This window comes from Panulirus ornatus, chromosome 1 (assembly GCF_036320965.1).
Source record: "Panulirus ornatus isolate Po-2019 chromosome 1, ASM3632096v1, whole genome shotgun sequence".
Classification (NCBI taxonomy): Eukaryota; Metazoa; Arthropoda; class Malacostraca; order Decapoda; family Palinuridae; genus Panulirus; species Panulirus ornatus.
The window spans coordinates 13,081,882-13,104,882 of NC_092224.1; the positions used below are offsets into that span (position 1 = coordinate 13,081,882).

At 41.9% G+C, this 23,001-nt stretch overlaps 1 protein-coding gene across 4 annotated transcripts in view; it reads left to right on the forward strand.

Annotated features, from left to right (window-relative positions):
- fab1 (fab1 kinase) overlaps positions 1 to 23,001 on the forward strand; it is a 1,098,541-nt gene that overhangs the window by 876,698 nt on the left and 198,842 nt on the right. For all 4 annotated transcript variants that reach the window (XM_071675364.1, XM_071675510.1, XM_071675419.1 and 1 more), the window contains exon 22: positions 20,626 to 20,785. In XM_071675364.1, the coding sequence (XP_071531465.1) occupies positions 20,626 to 20,785 (160 nt within the window). The remainder of the gene's footprint in view (positions 1 to 20,625; positions 20,786 to 23,001) is intronic.

A 23,001-nucleotide genomic window follows, 5' to 3' on the forward strand; every position in this document is an offset into this window, starting at 1 on the left:
GAAAATCCTGGGAGCCTTGAAGAATGTGTGGAAGTCGAGAACATTATCTCGGAAAGCAAAAATGGGTATGTTTGAAGGAATAGTGGTTTCAACAATGTGGTATGGTTGCGAGGCGTGGGCTATGGATAGAGTTGTGCGCAGGAGGATGGATGTGCTGGAAATGAGATGTTTGAGGACAATGTGTGGTGTGAGGTGGTTTGATCGAGTAAGTAATATAAGGGTAAGAGAGATGTGTGGAAATAAAAATAGCGTGGTTGAGAGAGCAGAAGAGGGTGTTTTGATATGGTTTGGGCACATGGAGGGAATGAGTGAGGAAAGATTGACCAAGAGGATATATGTGTCGGAGGTGGAGGGAACGAGAAGTGGGAGACCAAATTGGAGGTGGAAAGATGGAGTGAAAAAGATTTTGAGTGATCGGGGCCTGAACATGCAGGAGGGTGAAAGGCGGGCAAGGAATAGAGTGAATTGGATCGATGTGGTATACCGGGGTTGACGTGCTGTCAGTGGATTGAATCAGGGCATGTGAAGCATCTGGGGTAAACCATGGAAAGCTGTGTAGGTATGTATTTTTGCGTGTGTGGACGTGTATGTATATACATGTGTGTGGGGGTGGGTTGGGCCATTTCTTTCGTCTGTTTCCTTGCACTACCTCGCAAACGCAGGAGACAGCGACAAAGCAAAAAAAAAAAAATATATATATATATATATATATATATATATATATATATATATATATATATATATATCTTTTCTTTTCTTTTAAACTATTTGCCATTTCCCGCGTTGGCGAGGTAGCGTTAAGAACAGAGGACTGGGCCTTTTTTGGAATATCCTCACCTGGCCCCCTCTGTTCCCTCTTTTGGAAAAAAAACAAAAAAAAAACAAGAGGGGAGGATTTCCAGGCCCCCCGCTCCCTCCCCTTTTAGTTGCCTTCTACGACACGCAGGGAATACGTGGGAAGTATTCTTAATCCCCTATCCCCTATATTTGTATGGGTTTTCAGAAAAAAAGAGTGAATGTTGGGGTGAAGAGGGTGGTGAGAGTAAGTGAGCTTGGGAAGGAGACTTGTGTGAGGAAGTATCAGGAGAGACTGAGTACAGAATGGAAAAAGGTGAGAACAATGGAAGTAAGGGGAGTGGGGGAGGAATGGGATGTATTTAGGGAATCAGTGATGGATTGCGCAAAAGATGCTTGTGGCATGAGAAGAGTGGGAGCTGGGTTGATTAGAAAGGGTAGTGAGTGGTGGGATGAAGAAGTAAGAGTATTAGTGAAAGAGAAGAGAGAGGCATTTGGACGATTTTTGCAGGGAAAAAATGCAGTTGAGTGGGAGACGTATAAAAGAAAGAGACAGGAGGTCAAGAGAAAGGTGCAAGAGGTGAAAAAAAAGGGCAAATGAGAGTTGGGGTGAGAGAGTATCATTAAATTTTAGGGAGAATAAAAAGATGTTCTGGAAGGAGGTAAATAAAGTGCGTAAGACAAGGGAGCAAATGGGAACTTCAGTGAAGGGCGCAAATGAGGAGGTGATAACAAGTAGTGGTGATGTGAGAAGGAGATGGAGTGAGTATTTTGAAGGTTTGTTGAATGTGTTTGATGATAGAGTAGCAGATATAGGGTGTTTTGGTCGAGGTGGTGTGCAAAGTGAGAGGGTTAGGGAAAATGATTTGGTAAACAGAGAATAGATAGTAAAAGCTTTGCGGAAGATGAAAGCCGGCAAGGCAGCAGGTTTGGATGGTATTGCAGTGGAATTTATTGAAAAAGGGGGTGACTGTATTGTTGACTGGTTGGTAAGGTTATTTAATGTATGTATGACTCACGGTGAGGTGCCTGAGGATTGGCGGAATGCGTGCATAGTGCCATTGTACAAAAGCAAAGGGGATAAGAGTGAGTGCTCAAATTACAGAGGTATAAGTTTGTTGAGTATTCCTGGTAAATTGTATGGGAGGGTATTGATTGAGAGGGTGAAGGCATGTACAGAGCATCAGATTGGGGAAGAGCAGTGTGGTTTCAGAAGTGATAGAGGATGTGTGGATCAGGTGTTTGCTTTGAAGAATGTATGTGAGAAATACTTAGAAAAGCAAATGGATTTGTATGTAGCATTTATGGATCTGGAGAAGGCATATGATAGAGTTGATAGAGATGCTCTGTGGAAGGTATTAAGAATATATGGTGTGGGAGGCAAGTTGTTAGAAGCAGTGAAAAGTTTTTATCGAGGATGTAAGGCATGTGTACGTGTAGGAAGAAAGGAAAGTGATTGGTTCTCAGTGAATGTAGGTTTGCGGTAGGGGTGTGTGATGTCTCCATGGTTGTTTAATTTGTTTATGGATGGGGTTGTTAGGGAGGTGAATGCAAGAATTTTGGAAAGAGGGGCAAGTATGAAGTCTGTTGGGGATGAGAGAGCTTGGGAAGTGAGTCAGTTGTTGTTCGCTGATGATACAGCGCTGGTGGCTGATTCATGTGAGAAACTGCAGAAGCTGGTGACTGAGTTTGGTAAAGTGTGTGAAAGAAGAAAGTTAAGAGTAAATGTGAATAAGAGCAAGGTTATTAGGTACAGTAGGGTTGAGGGTCAAGTCAATTGGGAGGTGAGTTTGAATGGAGAAAAACTGGAGGAAGTGAAGTGTTTTAGATATCTGGGAGTGGATCTGGCAGCGGATGGAACTATGGAAGCGGAAGTGGATCATAGGGTGGGGGAGGGGGCGAAAATTCTGGGAGCCTTGAAGAATGTGTGGAAGTCGAGAACATTATCTCGGAAAGCAAAAATGGGTATGTTTGAAGGAATAGTGGTTCCAACAATGTTGTATGGTTGCGAGGCGTGGGCTATGGATAGAGTTGTGCGCAGGAGGATGGATGTGCTGGAAATGAGATGTTTGAGGACAAAGTGTGGTGTGAGGTGGTTTGATCGAGTAAGTAACGTAAGGGTAAGAGAGATGTGAGGAAATAAAACGAGCGTGGTTGAGAGAGCAGAAGAGGGTGTTTTGAAATGGTTTGGGCACATGGAGAGAATGAGTGAGGAAAGATTGACCAAGAGGATATATGTGTCGGAGGTGGAGGGAACGAGGAGAAGAGGGAGACCAAATTGGAGGTGGAAAGATGGAGTGAAAAAGATTTTGTGTGATCGGGGCCTGAACATGCAGGAGGGTGAAAGGAGGGCAAAGAATAGAGTGAATTGGAGCGATGTGGTATACCGGGGTTGACGTGCTGTCAGTGGATTGAATCGGGGCATGTGAAGCATCTGGGGTAAACCATGGAAAGCTGTGTAGGTATGTATATTTGCGTGTGTGGACGTATGTATATACATGTGTATGGGGGTGGGTTGGGCCATTTCTTTCGTCTGTTTCCTTGCGCTACCTCGCAAACGCTGGAGACAGCGACAAAGCAAGAAAAAAAAAAATATATATATATATATATATATATATATATGTGTGTGTGTGTGTGTGTGTGTGTGTGTGTGTGTGTGTGTGTGTGTGTATTTATTTATATATTTTGCTTTGTCGCTGTCTCCTGCGTTAGCGAGGTAGTACAAGGAAAACAGACGAAAGAAATGGCCCAACCCACCCACATACACATGTGTATACATACACGTCCACACACACAAATATACATATCTATACATCTCAAAGTATACATATATATATACACACAGAGACATATACATATATATATACATGTACATAATTCATACTATCTGCCTTTATTCATTCCCATCGCCACCCCGCCAAACATGAAATAACAACCCCCTTCCCCCTCATGTGTGTGAGGTACTGCTAGGAAAAGACAACAAAGGCCACATTCCTTCACACTCATTCTCTAGCTGTAATGTAATAATGCACCGAAACCACGGCTCCCTTTCCACATCCAGGCCCCACAGAACTTTCCATGGTTTACCCCAGACGCTTTACATGCCCGAGTTCAATCCATTGACAGCATGTTGACCCCAGTATACCACATCATTCCAGTTCACTCTATTCTTTGCACACCTTTCACCCTCCTGCATGTTCAGGCCCCAGTCACTCAAAATCTTTTTCACTTCATCTTTCCACCTCCAATTTGGTCTCCCACTACCCCTCGTTCCCTCCACCTCTGACACATATATCCTCTTAGTCAATCTTTCCTCACTCATTCTCTCCATGTGACCAAACCATTTCAAAATACCCTCTTCTGCTCTCTCAACCACACTCTTTTTATTACCACACATCTCTTTTACCCTATTTTTACTTACTCGATCAAACCATCTCACACCACATATTGTCCTCAAACATCTCATTTCCAGCACATCCACCCTCCTCCGCACAACTCTATCCATAGCTCATGCCTCACAACCATATAACATTGTTGCAACCACTATTCCTTCAAACATACCCATTTTTGCTTTCTGAGATAATGTTCTCGACTTCCACACATTCTTCAACACTCCCAGAACTTTCGTCCCCTCCCCCACCCTATGATTCACTTCTGCTTCCACGGTTCCATCCGCTGCCAAATCCACTCCCAGATATCTAAAACACTTCACTTCCAGTTTTTCTCCATTCAAACTTATCTCCCAATTGACTTGACCCTCAACCCTAATAATCGTGCTCTTATTCACATTTATTCTCAGCTTTCTTCTTTCACACACTTTACCAAACTCAGTCACCAGCTTGTGCAGTTTCTCACACGAATCAGCCACCAGCGCTGTATCATCAGCGAACAAAAACTGACTCACTTCCCAAGCTCTCTCATCATACAGACTGCACACTTGCCCCTCTTTCCAAAACTCTTGCATTCACCTCCCTAACAACCCCATCCATAAACAAATTAAACAACCATGGAGACATCACACAACCATGGAGACATCACACACCCCTGCCGCAAACCTACATTCACTGAGAACCAATCACTTTCCTCTCTTCCTACATGTACACATGCTTTACATCCTTGATAAAAACTGTTCACTGCTTCTAACACCTTGCCTCCCACACCGTATATTATTAATACCTTCCACAGATCATCTCTATCAATTCTATCCGATCCCTCTCTAGATCCATAAATGCTACATACAAATCCATTTGCTTTTCTAAGTATTTCTCACATACATTCTTGAAAGCAAACACCTGATCCACACATCCTCTACCACTTCTGAAACCACACTGCTCTTCTCCAATCTGATGCTCTGTACATCCCTTCACCCTCTCAATCAATACCCTCCCGTATAATTCCCCAGGAATACTCAACAAACTTATACCTCTGTAATTTGAGCACTCACTTTTATCCCCCCTGTTTTGTACAATGGCACTATGCAAGCATTCTGCCAATCCTCAGGCACCTCACCATCCAGTCAACAATACAGTCACCTTCTTTTTTAACAAATTCCACTACAATACCATCCAAACCCGCTGCCTTGCCGGGTTTCATCTTCCGCAAAACTTTTACTACCTCTTCTCTATTTACCAAATCATTTTCCCTAACCCTCTTACTTTGCACACCACCTCGACCAAAACACCCTCTATCTGCCACTATATCATCAAACACAGTCAACAAACCTTCAAAATACTCACTCCATCTCCATCTCACATCACCACTACTTGTTATCACCTCCCCACTTGCCCCCTTCACTGAAGTTCCCATTTGTTCCCTTGTTTTTCGCACTTTATATACCTCCTTCCAAAACATCTTTTTATCCTCCCTAAAATTTGATGATACTCTCTCACCCCAACTCTCATTTGCCCTCTTTTTCACCTCTTGCACCTTTCTCTTGACCTCCTGCCTCTTTCTTTTATACTTCTCCCACTCATTTGCATTATTTCCCAGCAAAAATCGTCCAAATGCCTCTCTCTTCTCTTTCACTAATAATCTTACTTCTTCATCCCACCACTCACTACCCTTTCTAATCTGCCCATCTCCCATGCTTCTCGTGCCACAAGCATCTTTTGCGCAAGCCATCACTGCTTTCCTAAATACATCCCACTCTTCCCCCACTCCCCCTATGTCCTTTGTTCTCACCTTTTTCCATTCTGAACTTAATCTCTCCTGGTACTTCCTCACACAAGTCTCCTTCCCTAGTTCACTTACTCTCACCACTCTCTATGCCCCAACATTCTCTCTTCTTTTCTGAAAACCTCTACAAATCTTCACCTTATCCTCCACAAGATAATGATCAGACATCCCTTCATTTGCACCTCTCCGCTTATTAACATCCAAAAGTCTCTCTTTCGCGCGCCTATCAATTATTACATAATCCAATAATGCTCTCTGGCCATCTCTCCTACTTACATACGTATACTTATGCATATCTCTCTTTTTAAACCAGGTATTCCCAATCACCAGTCCTTTTTCAGTGCATAAATCTACAAGCTCTTCACCATTTCCATTTACAACACTGAACACCCCATGTACACCAATTTTTCCCTCAACTGCCACATTACTCACCTTTGCATTCAAATCACCCATGACTATAACCAGGTCTTGTGCATCAAAACTACTAACACACTCATTCAGCTGCTCCCAAAATACTTGCCTCTCATGATCTTTCCTCTCATGCCCAGGTGCATATGCATCAATAATCACCCATCTCTCTCCATCCACTTTCAGTTTTACCCATATCAATCTTGAGTTTACTGTCTTACACTCTATCACATATTCCCACCACTCCTGTTTCAGGAGTAGTGCTCCTCCAGGTTCCTTTCCTCAAACATACTACCTATCTCTCCTTTTTTCTTATCTTGGTTACATCCACACACATTTAGACACCCCAATCTGAGCCTTCGATGAGGATGATAACTCCCCACGTGACTCCTTTTTCTGTTTCCCCTTTTAGAAAGTTAAAATATAAGGAGATGGTTCATATATATGTCCCTGGGGATAGGGGAGAAAGAATACTTCCCACGTATTCACTGCGTGTCGTAGAAGGCGACTAAAAGGGAAGGGAGCGGGGGGCTGGAAATCCTCCCCTCTCAATTTTTTTTTTTTTTTTTTTTAATTTCCAAAAGAAGGAACAGAGAAGGGGGCCAGGTGAGGATATTCCCTCAATGGCCCAGTTCTCTGTTCTTAACGCTACCTCGCGAACGCGGGAAATGGCGAATAGTTTGAAAAAAAAAAAAAATATATATATATATATATATATATATATATATATATATATATATTATTATTCTTTTGCTTTGTCGCTGTCTCCTGCGTTTGCGAGGTAGCGCAAGAAAACAGACGAAGGAAATGGCCCAACCCACCCCCATACACATGTATATATATACACGTCCCCACATGCAAATATACATACCCATACATCACAATGTACACATATATATACACACACAAACATATACATATATACACATGTACACAATTCACACTGTCTGCCTTTATTCATTCCCATCGCCACCTCGCCACACATGGAATAGCATCCCCCTCCCCCTCATGTGTGCGAGGTAGCGCTAGGATAAGACAACAAAGGCCCCATTCGTTCACACTCAGTCTCTAGCTGTCATGCAATAATGCCCGAAACCACAGCTCCCTTTCCACATCCAGGCCCCACAGAACTTTCCATGGTTTACCCCAGACGCTTCACATGCCCTGAATCAATCCATTTACAACACGTTGACCCTGGTATACCACATCGATCCAACTCACTCTATTCCTTGCCCGCCTTTGACCCTCCTGCATGTTCAGGCCCCGATCACTCAAAATCTTTTTCACTCCATCTTTCCACCTCCAGTTTGGTCTCCCACTTCTCCTCGTTCCCTCCACCTCTGACACATATATCCTCTTGGTCAATCTTTCCTCACTCATTCTCTCCATGTGCCCAAAACCATTTCAAAACACCCTCTTCTGCTCTCTCAACCACGTTCTAATTTCCACACATCTCTCTTACCCTTACATTACTTACTCAATCAAACCACCTCACACCACATATTGTCCTCAAACATGTCATTTCCAGCACATCCACCCTCCTGTGCACAGCCCTATCCATAGCCCACGCCTCGCAACCATACAACATTGATGGAACCACTATTCCTTCAAACATAGCCATATATATATATATATATATATATATATATATATATATATATATATATATATATATATATGGTGAAGAGCTTGTAGATTTATGTTCTGAAAAAGGACTGATGATTGGGAATACCTGGTTTAAAAAGCGAGATATACATAAGTATATGTATGTAAGTAGGAGAGATGGCCAGAGAGCGTTATTGGATTGTGTTGATTGACAGGCGCGCAAAAGAGAGACTTTTGGATGTTAATGTGCTGAGAGGTGCAACTGGAGGGATGTCTGATCATTATCTTGTGGAGGCTAAGGTGAAGATTTGTATGGGTTTTCAGAAAAGAAGAGTGAATGTTGGGGTGAAGAGGGTGGTGAGCGTAAGTGAGCTTGGGAAGGAGACTTGTGTGAGGAAGTCCCAGGAGAGACTGAGTACAGAATGGAAAAAGGTGAGAACAATGGAAGTAAGGGGAGTGGGCGAGGAATGGGATGTATTTAGGGAATCAGTGATGGATTGCGCAAAAGATGCTTGTGGCATGAGAAGCGTGGGAGGTGGGTTGATTAGAAAGGGTAGTGAGTGGTGGGCTGAAGAAGTAAGGTTATTAGTGAAAGAGAAGAGAGAGGCATTTGGACGATTTTTGCAGGGAAAAAATGCAATTGAGTGGGAGATGTATAAAAGAAAGAGACAGGAGGTCAAGAGAAAGGTGCAAGAGGTGAAAAAGAGGGCAAATGAGAGTTGGGGTGAGAGAGTATCTTTAAATTTTAGGGAGAATAAAAAGATGTTCTGATAGGAGGTAAATAAAGTAAGACAAGGGAGCAAATGGGAACTTGAGTGAAGGGCGCAAATGGGGAGGTGATAACAAGTAGTGGTGATGTGAGAAGGAGATGGAGTGAGTATTTTGAAGGTTTGTTGAATGTGTTTGATGATAGAGTGACAGATATAGGGTGTTTTGGTCGAGGTGGTGTGCAAAGTGAGAGGGTTAGGGAAAATGATTTGGTAAACAGAGAAGAGGTAGTAAAAGCTTTGCGGAAGATGAAAGCCAGCAAGGCAGCAGGTTTGGATGGTATTGCAGTGGAATTTATTAAAAAAGGGGGTGACTGTATTATTGACTGGTTGGTAAGGTTATTTAATGTATGTATGACTCATGGTGAGGTGCCTGAGGATTGGCGGAATGCGTGCATAGTGCCATTGTACAAAGGCAAAGGGGATAAGAGTGAGTGCTCAAATTACAGAGGTATAAGCTTGTTGAGTATTCCTAGTAAATTATATGGGATGGTATTGATTGAGAGGGTGAAGGCATGTACAGAGCATCAGATTGGGGAAGAGCAGTGTGGTTTCAGAAGTGGTAGAGGATGTGTGGATCAGGTGTTTGCTTTGAAGAATGTTTGTGAGAGATACTTAGAAAAGCAAATGGATTTGTATGTAGCATTTATGGATCTGGAGAAGGCATATGATAGAGTTGATAGAGATGCTCTATGGAAGGTATTAAGAATATATGGTGTGGGAGGCAAGTTTTTAGAAGTAGTGAAAAGTTTTTATCGAGGATGTAAGGCATGTGTACGTGTAGGAAGAGAGGAAAGTGGTTGGTTCTCAGTGAATGTAGGTTTGCGGCAGGGGTGTGTGATTGTCTCCATGGTTGTTTAATTTGTTTATGGATGGGGTTGTTAGGGAGGTGAATGCAAGAGTTTTGGAAAGAGGGGCAAGTATGAAGTCTGTTGTGGATAAGAGAGCTTGGGAAGTGAGTCAGTTGTTGTTCGCTGATGATACAGCGCTGGTGGCTGATTCATGTGAGAAACTGCAGAAGCTGGTGACTGAGTTTGGTAAAGTGTGTGAAAGAAGAAAGTTAAGAGTAAATGTGAATAAGAGCAAGGTTATTAGGTACAGTAGGGTTGAGGGTCAAGTCAATTGGGAGGTAAGTTTGAATGTAGAAAAACTGGAGGGAGTAAAGTGTTTTAGATATCTGGGAGTGGATCTGGCAGCGGATGGAACCATGGAAGCGGAAGTGGATCGTAGGGTGGGGGAGGGGACGAAAATCCTGGGAGCCTTGAAGAATGTGTGGAAATCGAGAACATTATCTCGGAAAGCAAAAAATGGGTATGTTTCGAAGGAATGGTGGTTCCAACAATGTTGTATGGTTGCGAGGCGTGGGCTATGGATAGAGTTGTGCGCAGGAGGATGGATGTGCTGGAAATGAGATGTTTGAGGACAATGTGTGGTGTGAGGTGGTTTGATCGAGTAAGTAACGTAAGGATAAGAGAGATGTGTGGAAATAAAAAGAGCGTGGTTGAGAGAGCAGAAGAGGGTGTTTTGAAATGGTTTGGGCACATGGAGAGAATGAGTGAGGAAAGATTGACCAAGAGGATATATGTGTCGGAGGTGGAGGGAACGAGGAGAAGTGGGAGACCAAATTGGAGGTGGAAAGATGGAGTGAAAAAGATTTTGAGTGATCGGGTCCTGAACATGCAGGAGGGTGAAAGGAGGGCAAGGAATAGAGTGAATTGGATCGATGTGGTATACCGGGGTTGACGTGCTGTCAGTGGATTGAATCAGAGCATGTGAAGCGTCTGGGGTAAACCATGGAAAGCTGTGTAGGTATGTATATTTGCATGTGTGGACGTATGTATATACATGTGTATGGGGGTGGGTGTTGGGCCATTTCTTTCGTCTGTTTCCTTGCGCTACCTCACAAACGGTGGGAGACAGCGACAAAGCAAAAAAAAAAAAAAAAAAAATATATATATATATATATATATATATATATATATATATATATATATATATATATATATATATATTTATATATACGTATATAGAGCTGTCATGTGTTATGCACTGAAAGCACACCTCCCTTTCCACATCCAGGCCCCACAAGACTTTTTATGTTTTACCGCAGACACTTCACATGCCTTGGTTCAATCCAGTGACAGCAGATCGACCCCGGTATACCACATCATTCCAATTTACTCTGTTATTTGCATGCCTTTCATCCTCTTGTATTTTTAGGCCCCAATTGCTCAAAATTATTTTCACTACATCCTTCCACCTCCAATTTGGTCTCCCACTTCTCGTTCCCTCCACCTGTGACGCGTATATCATATTTGTTATTCTTTCCTCACTCATTCTCTCCATGTAGGCAAACCATTTCAATCCACCCTTTTCTGGTCTCTCAACCACACTCTTTTTATTACCTCACATATCTCTTACCCTTTCATTACGTACTCGATCAAACCACCTCACTCCTCATATTGTCCTCATATATTTCATATCCATCATATCCTCCCTCTTCCGCACAACCCTATCTATAACCCATGCCACACAGCCATATAATGTTGTTGGAACCACTGTTCCTTCAAACATACCCATTTTTTTTTCCTGACATAACATTCTCACCTTGCACACATTCTTCAATGCTCCTGGTACCTTTTTCCCCTCCTCCACCCTGTGACTCATTTCCACTTCTATGGTTCCATCCACTGCTAAATCCACTCTCACATTTCGAAAACACTTTACTTCCTTCAGTTTTTCTCCATTCAGACCTTGTCCTCTCACCAACCCCTGACTTTACTCCCAAGACATTCCCAAACCACTCTTCTCTTTTACCCATGAGCTTTGTTTTACTCAGAGCCAAAGCATCCAGGTTCCTTTCCTCAAACATAATACCTATCTCTCCTTTTTTCTCATCCTGGTTAAACCACACGCATTTAGACACCCCAGTCTGAGCCTTCAAGGAGGATGAGCACTTCCTGCATGACTCCTTCTTCTGTTTCCCCTTTTAGAAAGTTAAAATACATGAAGGGGAAGGTTTATACCCCCCGTTGGAAGTATTCATTCTCCCTATGATTAAATTTTAGGGAGAATGTGAGATGTGAGAAGATGGAGTGAGTATTTTGAAGGTTTCCTGAATGTGTTTGATAATAAATTGGCAGATATAGGGTGTTTTGGTCGAGGTGGTGTGCAAAGTGGGAGGGTTAGGGAGAATGATTTGGTAAACAGAGAAGAGGTAGTAAAAGCTTTGCGGAAGATGGAAGCCAGCAAGGCAGCGGGTTTGGATGGTATTGCAGTGGAATTTATTAAAAAAGGGGGTGACTGTATTGTTGACTGGATGATAAGGTTATCTAATGTATGTACGACTCATGGTGAGGTGCATGAGGATTGGCGGAATGCTTGCATAGTGCCATTGTACAGAGGCAAGGGGGATAAAAGTGAGTGCTCAAACTACAGAGGTATAAGTTTGTTGAGTATTCCTGGGAAATTACATTGGAGGGTATTGATTGAGAGGGTGAAGGCATGTACAGAGCATCAGAATGGGGAAGAGCAGTGTGGTCTCAGAAGTGGTAGAGGATGTGTGGATCAGGTGTTTGCTTTGAAGAATGTATGTGAGATTTACTTAGAAAAGCAAATGGATACGTATGTAGCATTTATGGATCTGCAGAAGGCATATGGTAGAGTTGATGGAGATGCTCTGTGGAAGGTATTAAGAATATATGGTGTGGGAGGCAAGTTGTTAGAAGCAGTGAAAAGTTTTTATCGAGGATGTAAGGCATTTGTGCATATAGGAAGAGAGGAAAGCGATTGGTTCTCAGTGAATGTTGGTTTTAGGCAGGGGTGCGTGATGTCTCCATGGTTGTTTAATTTGTTTATGGATGGGGTTGTTAGGGAGGTGAATGCAAGAGTTTTGGAAAGAGGGTCAAGTATGCCGTCTTTTGTGGATGAGAGGGCTTGGGAAGTGAGTCAGTTGTTGTTCGCTGGTGATACAGCGCTGGTGGCTGATTCATGTGAGAAACTGCAGAAGCTGGTGACTGAGTTTGGTAAAGTGTGTGAAAGAAGAAAGCTGAGAGTAAATGTGAATAAGAGCAAGGTTATTAGGTACAGTAGGGTTAAGGGACAAGTCAATTGGGAGGTAAGTTTGACTGGATAAAAGCTGGAGGAAGTGAAGTGTTTTAGATATATGAGACTGGATTTGGCAGCGGATGGAACCATGGAAGCGGAAGTGAATTATAGGGTGGGGGAGGGGGCGAAAGTTCTAGGAGCGTTGAAAAATGTGTGGAAGGCGAAACATTATCTTGGAAAGCAAAAATAGGTGTTTGAAGGAATAGTGGTTCCAATAATGTTATATGGTTGCAAGGCGTGGGCTATAGATAGAGTTGTGCGGAGGAGGGTGGATGTACTGGAAATGAGATATTTGAGGACAATATGTGGTGTGAGGTGCTCTGATCGAGTAAGTAATGAAAAGCCAAGAGAGAGATGTGGTAATAAAAAGAGTGTGGTTGAGAGAGCAGAAGAGGGTGTTTTGAAATAGTTTGGTCTCATGAAGAGAGTGAGTGAGGAAAGATTGACAAAGAGGTTATATATGTCAGTGGTGGAGGGAACAAGGAGAAGTGGGAGACCAAACTGGAGGTGGAAGGATGGAGTGAAAATGATTTTGAGTGATCAGGGCCTGAACATGCAGGAGGGTGAAAGGCATGCAAGGAATAGAGTGAATTGGAATGATGTGGTATACTAGGGTCGACGTGCTGTCAATGGATTGCGCTAGGGTATGTGAAGCACCTGGGGTAAACTATGGAAAGTTTTGTGGGGCCTGGATGTGGAAAGGGAGCTGTGGCTTCGGTGCATTATACATGACAGCTAGAGACTGAGTATGAACGAATGTGGCATTTGTGTCTTCTCCTAGAGCTATCTCGCGCACATGCGGGGGGAGGGGGCTGTCATTTTTTGTGTGGCAGGGTGGTGACGAGAATGAATAAGGGCAGGCAGTATGAATTATGTACATGTGTATATATGTATATGTCTGTGTGTGTGTATATATATATATATATATATATATATATATATATATATATATATATATATATATATATATATTTTTTTTTTTTTTTTTTGCTTTGTCGCTGTCTCCCGCGTTTGCGAGGTAGCACAAGGAAACAGACGAAAGAAATGGCCCAACCCACCCCCATACACATGCCTTGATTCAATCCACTGACAGCACGTCAACCCCGGTATACCACATCGCTCCAATTCACTCTATTCTTTGCCCTCCTTTCACCCTCCTGCATGTTCAGGCCCCGATCACACAAAATCTTTTTCACTCCATCTTTCCACCTCCAATTTGGTCTCCCTCTTCTCCTCGTTCCCTCCACCTCCGACACATATATCCTCTTGGTCAATCTTTCCTCACTCATTCTCTCCATGTGACCAAACCATTTCAAAACACCCTCTTCTGCTCTCTCAACCACGCTCTTTTTATTTCCACACATCTCTCTTACCCTTACGTTACTTACTCGATCAAACCACCTCACACCACACATTGTCCTCAAACATCTCATTTCCAGCACATCCATCCTCCTGCGCACAACTCTATCCATAGTCCACGCCTCGCAACCATACAACATTGTTGGAACCACTATTCCTTCAAACATACCCATTTTTGCTTTCCGAGATAATGTTCTCGACTTCCACACATTCTTCAAGGCTCCCAGAATTTTCGCCCCCTCCCCCACCCTACGATCCACTTCCGCTTCCATGGTTCCATCCGCTGCCAGATCCACTCCCAGATATCTAAAACACTTCACTTCCTCCAGTTTTTCTCCATTCAAACTCACCTCCCAATTGAATTCACCCTCAACCCTACTGTACCTAATAACCTTGCTCTTATTCACATTTACTCTTAACTTTCTTCTTTCACACACTTTACCAAACTCAGTCACCAGCTTCTGCAGTTTCTCCCATGAATCAGCCACCAGCGCTGTATCATCAGCGAACAACAACTGACTCACTTCCCAAGCTCTCTCATCCCCAACAGACTTCATACTTGCCCCTCTTTCCAAAACTCTTGCATTCACCTCCCTAACAACCCCATCCATAAACAAATTAAACAACCATGGAGACATCACACACCCCTGCCGCAAACCTACATTCACTGAGAACCAATCACTTTCCTCTCTTCCTACACGTACACATGCCTTACATCCTCGATAAAAACTTTTCACTGCTTCTAACAACTTGCCTCCCACACCATATATTCTTAATACCTTCCACAGAGCATCTCTATCAACTCTATCATATGCCTTCTCCAGATCCATAAATGCTACATACAAATCCATTTGCTTTTCTAAGTATTTCTCACATACATTCCTCAAAGCAAGCACCTGATCCACACATCCTCTACCACTTCTGAAACCACACTGCTCTTCCCCATTCTGATGCTCTGTACATGCCTTCACCCTCTCAATCAATACCCTCCCATATAATTTGCCAGGAATACTCAACAAACTTATACCTCTGTAATTTGAGCACTCACTCTTATCCCCTTTGCCTTTGTACAATGGCACTATGCACGCATTCCGCCAATCCTCAGGCACCTCACCATGAGTCATACATACATTAAATAACCTTACCAACCAGTCAACAATACAGTCACCCCCTTTTTTAATAAATTCCACTGCAATACCATCCAAACCTGCTGCCTTGCCGGCTTTCATCTTCCGCAAAGCTTTTACTACCTCTTCTCTGTTTACCAACTCATTTTCCCTAACCCTCGCACTTTGCACACCACCTCGACCAAAACACCCTATATCTGCCACTCTATCATCAAACACATTCAACAAACCTTCAAAATACTCACTCCATCTCCTTCTCACATCACCACTACTTGTTATCACCTCCCCATTTGCGCCCTTCACTCAAGTTCCCATTTGCTCCCTTGTCTTACGCACTTTATTTACCTCCTTCCAGAACATCTTTTTATTCTCCCTAAAATTTAATGATACTCTCTCACTCCAACTCTCATTTGCCCTTTTTTTCACCTCTTGCACCTTTCTCTTGACCTCCTGTCTCTTTCTTTTATATGTCTCCCACTCAATTTCATTTTTTCCCTGCAAAAATCATCCAAATGCCTCTCTCTTCTCTTTCACTAATACTCTTACTTCTTCATCCCACCACTCACTACCCTTTCTAATCAACCCACCTCCCACTCTTCTTATGCCACAAGCATCTTTTGCGCAATCCATCACTGATTCCCTAAAAACATCCCATTCCTCCCCCACTCCCCTTACTTCCATTGTTCTCACTTTTTTCCATTCTGTACTCAGTCTCTCCTGGTACTTCCTCACACAAGTCTCCTTCCCAAGCTCACTTACTCTCACCACCCTCTTCACCCCAACATTCTCTCTTCTTTTCTGAAAACCCATACAAATCTTCACCTTAGCCTCCACAAGATAATGATCAGACATCCCTCCAGTTGCACCTCTCAGCACATTAACATCCAAAAGTCTCTCTTTCACGCGCCTGTCAATTAACACGTAATCCAATAACGCTCTCTGGCCATCTCTCCTACTTACATAAGTATACTTATATCTCGCTTTTTAAACCAGGTATTCCCAATCATCAGTCCTTTCTCAGCACATAAATCTACAAGCTCTTCACCATTTCCATTTACAACACTGAACACCCCATGTATACCAATTATTCCCTCAACTGCCACATTACTCACCTTTGCATTCAAATCACCCAACACTATAACCCGGTCTCGTGCATCAAAACCACTAACACACTCATTCAGCTGCTCCCAAAACACTTGCCTCTCATGATCTTTCTTCTCATGCCCAGGTGCATATGCACCAATAATCACCCATCTCTCTCCATCAACTTTCAGTTTTACCCATATTAATCGAGAATTTACTTTCTTACATTCTATCACATACTTCCACAACTCCTGTTGTATATGTTAAGATGTATAGGTATGTGTATGTGCGTGTGTGGACATGTATGTATATACATGTGTATGGGGGTGGGTTAGGCCATTCTTCCGTCTGTTTCCTTGAGCTACATCACTGACGCGGGAGACTGACAAAGTACTAGGAGAGAATGAGTACAGAATGGAAAAAGGTGAGAACAAAGGGCATAAGGGAACGGGGATAGGAATAGGATGTATTTAGGGAAGCAGTGATTGCTTGCGTAAAAGATGCTTGTGGCATGAAAAGCGTGGGAGGTGGGCAGATTAGAAAGGGTAGTGAGTGGAGGGATGAAGAAGTAAGATTGTTAGTGAAAGAGAATAGAGAGGCATTTGGACAATTTCAGCTGGGAAATAATGCAAATGAGTGGGAGATGTATAAAAGAAAGAGGCAGGAGGTCAAGAGAAAGGTGCAAGAGGTGAAAAAGAGGGCAAATGAGAGTTGGGGTGAGAAAGTATCATTAAATTTTAGGGAGAATAAAAAGATGTTTTGGAAGGAGGTAAATAATGTGCGTAAGACAAGGGAATCAATGGGAACTTCAGTGAAGGGGGCTAATGAGGAGGTGATAACAAGGAGTGGTGATGTGAGAAGGAGATGGAGTGAGTATTTTGAAGGTTTGTTGAATGTGTTTGATGATAGAGTGGCAGATATAGGGTGTTTTGGTTGAGGTGGTGTGCAAAGTGAGAGGGTTAGGAGAATGATTTGGTAAACAGAGAAGAGGTAGTAAAAGCTTTGCAGAAGATGAAAGCCAGCAAGGCAGTGGGTTTGGACGATATTGCAGTGGAATTTATTAAAAAAGAGGGGTGACTGTATTGTTGACTGGTTGGTAAGGATATTTAATGTATGTATGATTCATGTCGAGGTGCCTGAGGATTGGCGGAATGCATGCATAGTGCCATTGTACAAAGGCAAAGGGGATAAAAGTGAGTGCTCAAATTACAGAGGTATAAGTTTGTTGAGTATTTCTGGGAAATTATATGGGAGGGTATTGATTGAGAGGGTGAAGACATGTACAGAGCATCAGATTGGGGAAGAGCAGTGTGGTTTCAGAAGAGGTAGAGGATGTGTGGATCAGGTGTTTGCTTTGAAGAATGTTTGTGAGAAATACTTAGAAAAGCAAATGGATTTCTATGTAGCACTTATGGATCTGTTAGAAAAGCAAATGGATTTCTATGTAGCATTTATGGATCTGGAGAAGGCATATGATAGATTTGTTAGAGATGCTCTGTGGACGGTATTAAGAATATATGGTGTGGGAGGCAAGTTGTTAGAAGCAGTGAAAAGTTTTTATCGAGGATGTAAGGCATGTGTACGTGTAGGAAGAGAGGAAAGTGATTGGTTCTCAGTGAATGTAGGTTTGCGGCAGGGGTGTGTGATGTCTTCATTGTTGTTTAATTTGTTTATGGATGGGGTTGTTAGGGAGGTGAATGGAAGAGTTATGGAAAGAGGGTCAAGTATGCAGTCTGTTGTGGATGAGAGAGCTTGGGAAATGAGTCAGTTGTTGTTTGCTGATGATACAGCCCTGGTGGCTGATTCGTGTGAGAAACTGCAGAAGCTGGTGACTGAGTTTGGTAAAGTGTGTGAAAGAAGAAAGCTGAGAGTAAATGTGAATAAGAGCAATGTTATTAGGTACAATAGGGTTGAGGGTCAAGTCAATTGGGAGGTAAGTTTGAATGGATAAAAACTGGAGGAAGTGAAGTGCTTTTGATATCTGTGAGTGGATTTGGCAGCAGATGGAATTATGGAAGTTGTGGGAGCATTGAAGAATATGTGGGAAGTCGAGAACAATGGGGTGATGCTACTACGTTTGTGAATCAAGAACCATTGCAACACAAACCTCGCCAGGTGGTAGAGTGTCCCGCAGTGTATCGAGACAGACTTCCCCAGAACTTTTTTAAAGGGGAAGTAAATGTTTATAGTTGTGTTACTGGAGTGATAGTTTTCATACATGGTGTTTTGACAAGAAAATAGTGAAATTGGAAAAAAAAATGTAGCTTAGACATTGAAGCTTATTGATACAGTGGTTAAATTGATGAGAACTACTATTGACGTTTGTGTAAATGAATTATACATTTCCCTTTTCCATAGCCAGAGGTTGAACCATTATGTGACACTCATTTTTTTTCATTTCATTTCAAGCTAGAAGTTTCAGTTTTCTAAATTATTTCTTACTTTTTCATATGTGTATATATATGTATATGTGTGTGTGTGTGTATATGTGCATGTGTATGTGTATGTATATATATATGTATATATATATATATATATATTATCCCTGGGGATAGGGGTGAAAGAATACTTCCCACGCATTCCTCGCGTGTTGTAGAAGGCGACTAGAGGGGACGGGAGCAGGGGGCCAGAAATTCTCCCCTCCTTGTATTTTTTAACTTTCTAAAATGGAAAACAGAATATATATATATATATATATATATATATATATATATATATTTTTTTTTTCCGCTGTCTCCCGCGTTTGCGAGGTAGCGCAAGGAAACAGACGAAAGAAATGGCCCAACCCACCCCTATACACATGTATATACATACGTCCACACAGGCAAATATACATACCTACACAGTTTTCCATGGTTTACCCCAGACGCTTCACATGCCCTGATTCAATCCACTGACAGCACGTCAACCCCGGTATACCGCATCGATCCAATTCACTCTATTCCTTGCCCTCCTTTCACCCTCCTGCATGTTCAGGCCCCGATCACACAAAATCTTTTTCACTCCATCTTTCCACCTCCAATTTGGTCTCCCACTTCTTGTTCCCTCCACCTCCGACACATATATCCTCTTGGTCAATCTTTCCTCACTCATTCTCTCCATGTGCCCAAACCATTTCAAAACACCCTCTTCTGCTCCCTCAACCATGCTCTTTTTATTTCCACACATCTCTCTTACCCTTACGTTACTTACTCGATCAAACCACCTCACACCACACATTGTCCTCAAACATCTCATTTCCAGCACATCCATCCTCCTGCGCACAACTCTATCCATAGCCCACGCCTCGCAACCATACAACATTGTTGGAACCACTGTTCCTTCAAACATACCCATTTTTGCTTTCCGAGATAATGTTCTCGACTTCCACACATTCTTCAAGGCTCCCAGGATTTTCGCCCCCTCCCCCACCCTATGATCCACTTCCGCTTCCATGGTTCCATCCGCTGCCAGATCCACTCCCAGATGTCTAAACACTGTACTTCCTCCATACACACACTTTGGTGCTCATGGACTTTTTCTGCTTGAGGTTACACTGCAAGTGGAAACCATCATTTTTGGTGAGATGACATCACTGGGAGAACAGGCACTTCAAGGAACATCTTACACCAAAGGAGTCTGGATTTTTCTGGGACTGGAAGTAGGGTAGCCTTTGGCTTTAGGAAGGTGCTAGATAACACCATATCTCTTTAATAGGAATTGGTCCTGCGATAATTATCAAAAAAATATTTATTTAATATGCACAGTATTATCCTTTATTCTTATGACCTTTATTCACGTTAAAATTTTGGAAACAATATTCATATATGATACATATGTGTTTAGGTGTAGGGAATGCAAGAAATAAAGTGAGAGGATAATGTAATGTTTATGAAAAAATATTTTGGAAAAGTATATTATTGTGAGGGGAGTATGAAGGATGGTATATAGCAGAAATCTGTGTTTAATCATTTAATGCATGTGCTATTCCTGTGATAGCTTTGAAACAGAGTGAACTGGACAATGAGATATTTATTCATAATGGATGTACCTGACAACAAACTCTCCATGCTGTCATGGGTACATTATGTATTGTGAGATTTAGCATTAAATTAGATGCATTGTAGATTAGGTTATGAATAACATGTTAATATTTTTAGTTGGAGTGGAATATAGTACCATATAATTTGAGTTGGTTATATACTGTACTGCATCGATAGGTTCAAGATCTCCTGCAGCTTCGCAAAAGAGAGGAAAAAGTAGAAAAAGCCAAAATTATGGCCACCAGCAGTGGAGGAAGTGGGTTGCCTCGCCAGTCTACTAGTACCTCCATATCAACATCATCTGCAGCATCAGCTCATGCAACCACTTCTACTGGAGGTTAGTTGTTGTGGACTCTGTAGCCAACAGACATATATGGCCAAAGTTTCAGATTATATTCAGCTTGTTGGTTGAAATGTTTTACAGTACATTACTCTTGATATATGATGACAAGCTTGTACTGAGTTACATGTGCATATTGAAGACATTCCACCAGCTTCCCTTTCACACATTCACATCCAAGTGTCTGTCTTTTGCATGCTGATCAATTAGTGCTTAACCCATCTTTTCTACTCAGCCACTTATACTTATGTATGATCCTCTATTTGATTCAGGTATTCCAAATTCCCAGTCCTCTTTCAGTACATAGCTCCACAAGCTATTTACCATTCATATTCATAACTTTGGGTTTCTTATGCCCCTCAATTATACCCTCAACTACCACATTGCCCACACACTTGCATTCAAATCACCCATCACTGATTTTCAGTCCCTTGTATCAGAATTTCTGACACATTCACTTAGCTCCTCCCAAAATACTTACCTCCTTTCTTTAGTCCTCTTTTCTCTAGGTGCATAAGCAGTAATAATCACCCTACACTCTTAATCCACTTTCATTTTTTACACACCCATTGGGGATTTACTTCCTTAGAATCTTTCATATGTTCCCATAACTCCTCCTTCAGCAGCAGTGCTACTCCTTTCTTAGCCCTCGCCCTCACACTAACCCATAACTTTACCCATAAGGCATTTCCAAACTATTCTTTCCCATTTCCATTTAGCTTTGTTTGCATAGCAAGAACCTCCAGGTTTCTCATCTTGACTACATCCACACACATTCAGACACCCCAGCCTTGTTCCTTGATGAGGTTGAGCTCTCCTCACTAGGTTCCCTTTGTCCTAAATTTTATAAACCAAAATACAAAGAGGGGAGGATTTCCAGCATCCTTCTCCTGCCCTCTTAAGCTGCCTCCTACATCACTTAGGGAATATGTGGGAAGTATTCTTTGTCCCCTATCCTCAGGGATATATAGAACTCCAGGACCTCTTTTATGGGATTCCTACAGATTCAAGGATGTCCTATAATCAGCAACAGGGAAATGATGGATTTCATTGGAATGAGAAGTTTTTCAGTGAGGATGCTCTCCTTTGTGTTTATTGATGTTGATACAACTTCACTGCAGGCAACTTTTTATTCACTGTGTAACTTCGTACAGATGGAGTTCAGTAACACCTTTTAGCAGTCTTGTTATAGATGTTATTTTATTTGTAACTACCCCAGAACAAATTTCTTTGAGAGTGCTGATGTTACCCAGGACCTTTCTAAAAACTACTCTACATGTAGTAATAGGTAAATGTAAATTCCTTTGGTGTGAGAAGCCCTTTGATGAGACTGCAATCCCAATGATACACCATCACTAAAGGTAAACATTCACTCGCACTGTAACGTTAAACAGGGAGGATCCTCATTGTAATTATTTAGGTATATACAACTCGATGTATTTATAGACCTGTGCTTTCTCAAACTCTGGTTCGTTTGGTGTTAACATAATTCTTCTTTCAGACCTGCACATCAGTTTTTCTCTTTTCTTGTCCCAGGTACCATATATACTCGTATATAGTTTGAGTTTTTAAGACCAAATTGGTCGACCTATACATGGGTAAAAGATTTGTTCAGTTGAAATCTGTGCATGATGGCAAGGGCCAGGAGCAATTTTTAGCTTCAGGCATGAAGAATATTTACCTGTTACTATCAGTAAACAATGGAAACATAAAATATGTACCAATTAGTATTGAAAAGCTGTGCAGTGCCTTCAGCAGATGGAGCTCACCAACTTACAGTAGACTAACTTATCCTACAATGTGCTTTCAGTAGTCTATGTCTCATGTATTCTTGAAAATGAATACTTGTAAATTAAAGTACCATAACATTGTATTATATACAAAGTTGTCATATTTCTGGAAAAGAAGAAACAAGACAATAAGAGTATAAACACAATTTCAATGTACTGTAATGTTAAAGGCTACTTAGGAAGAGCCAATGCAAAGGCAAAGCCTCTGCAACCAGGATTCTGCCATGTCAACTAGATGGTACGTGTTTTCCGAATCATTTTCAGTTAAAAAACTGCTACATAAGTATATTTTACCTTAATTGTGCCTGAATCAGTATAGTCTTAGAAATGAATAGTAAGTTTACTGAAATGTAATGTATTTCAGTGTGAAATAGGATAAGATACATGACAAAAACAAAAGATTTTACCCAACCTTCCGATGTT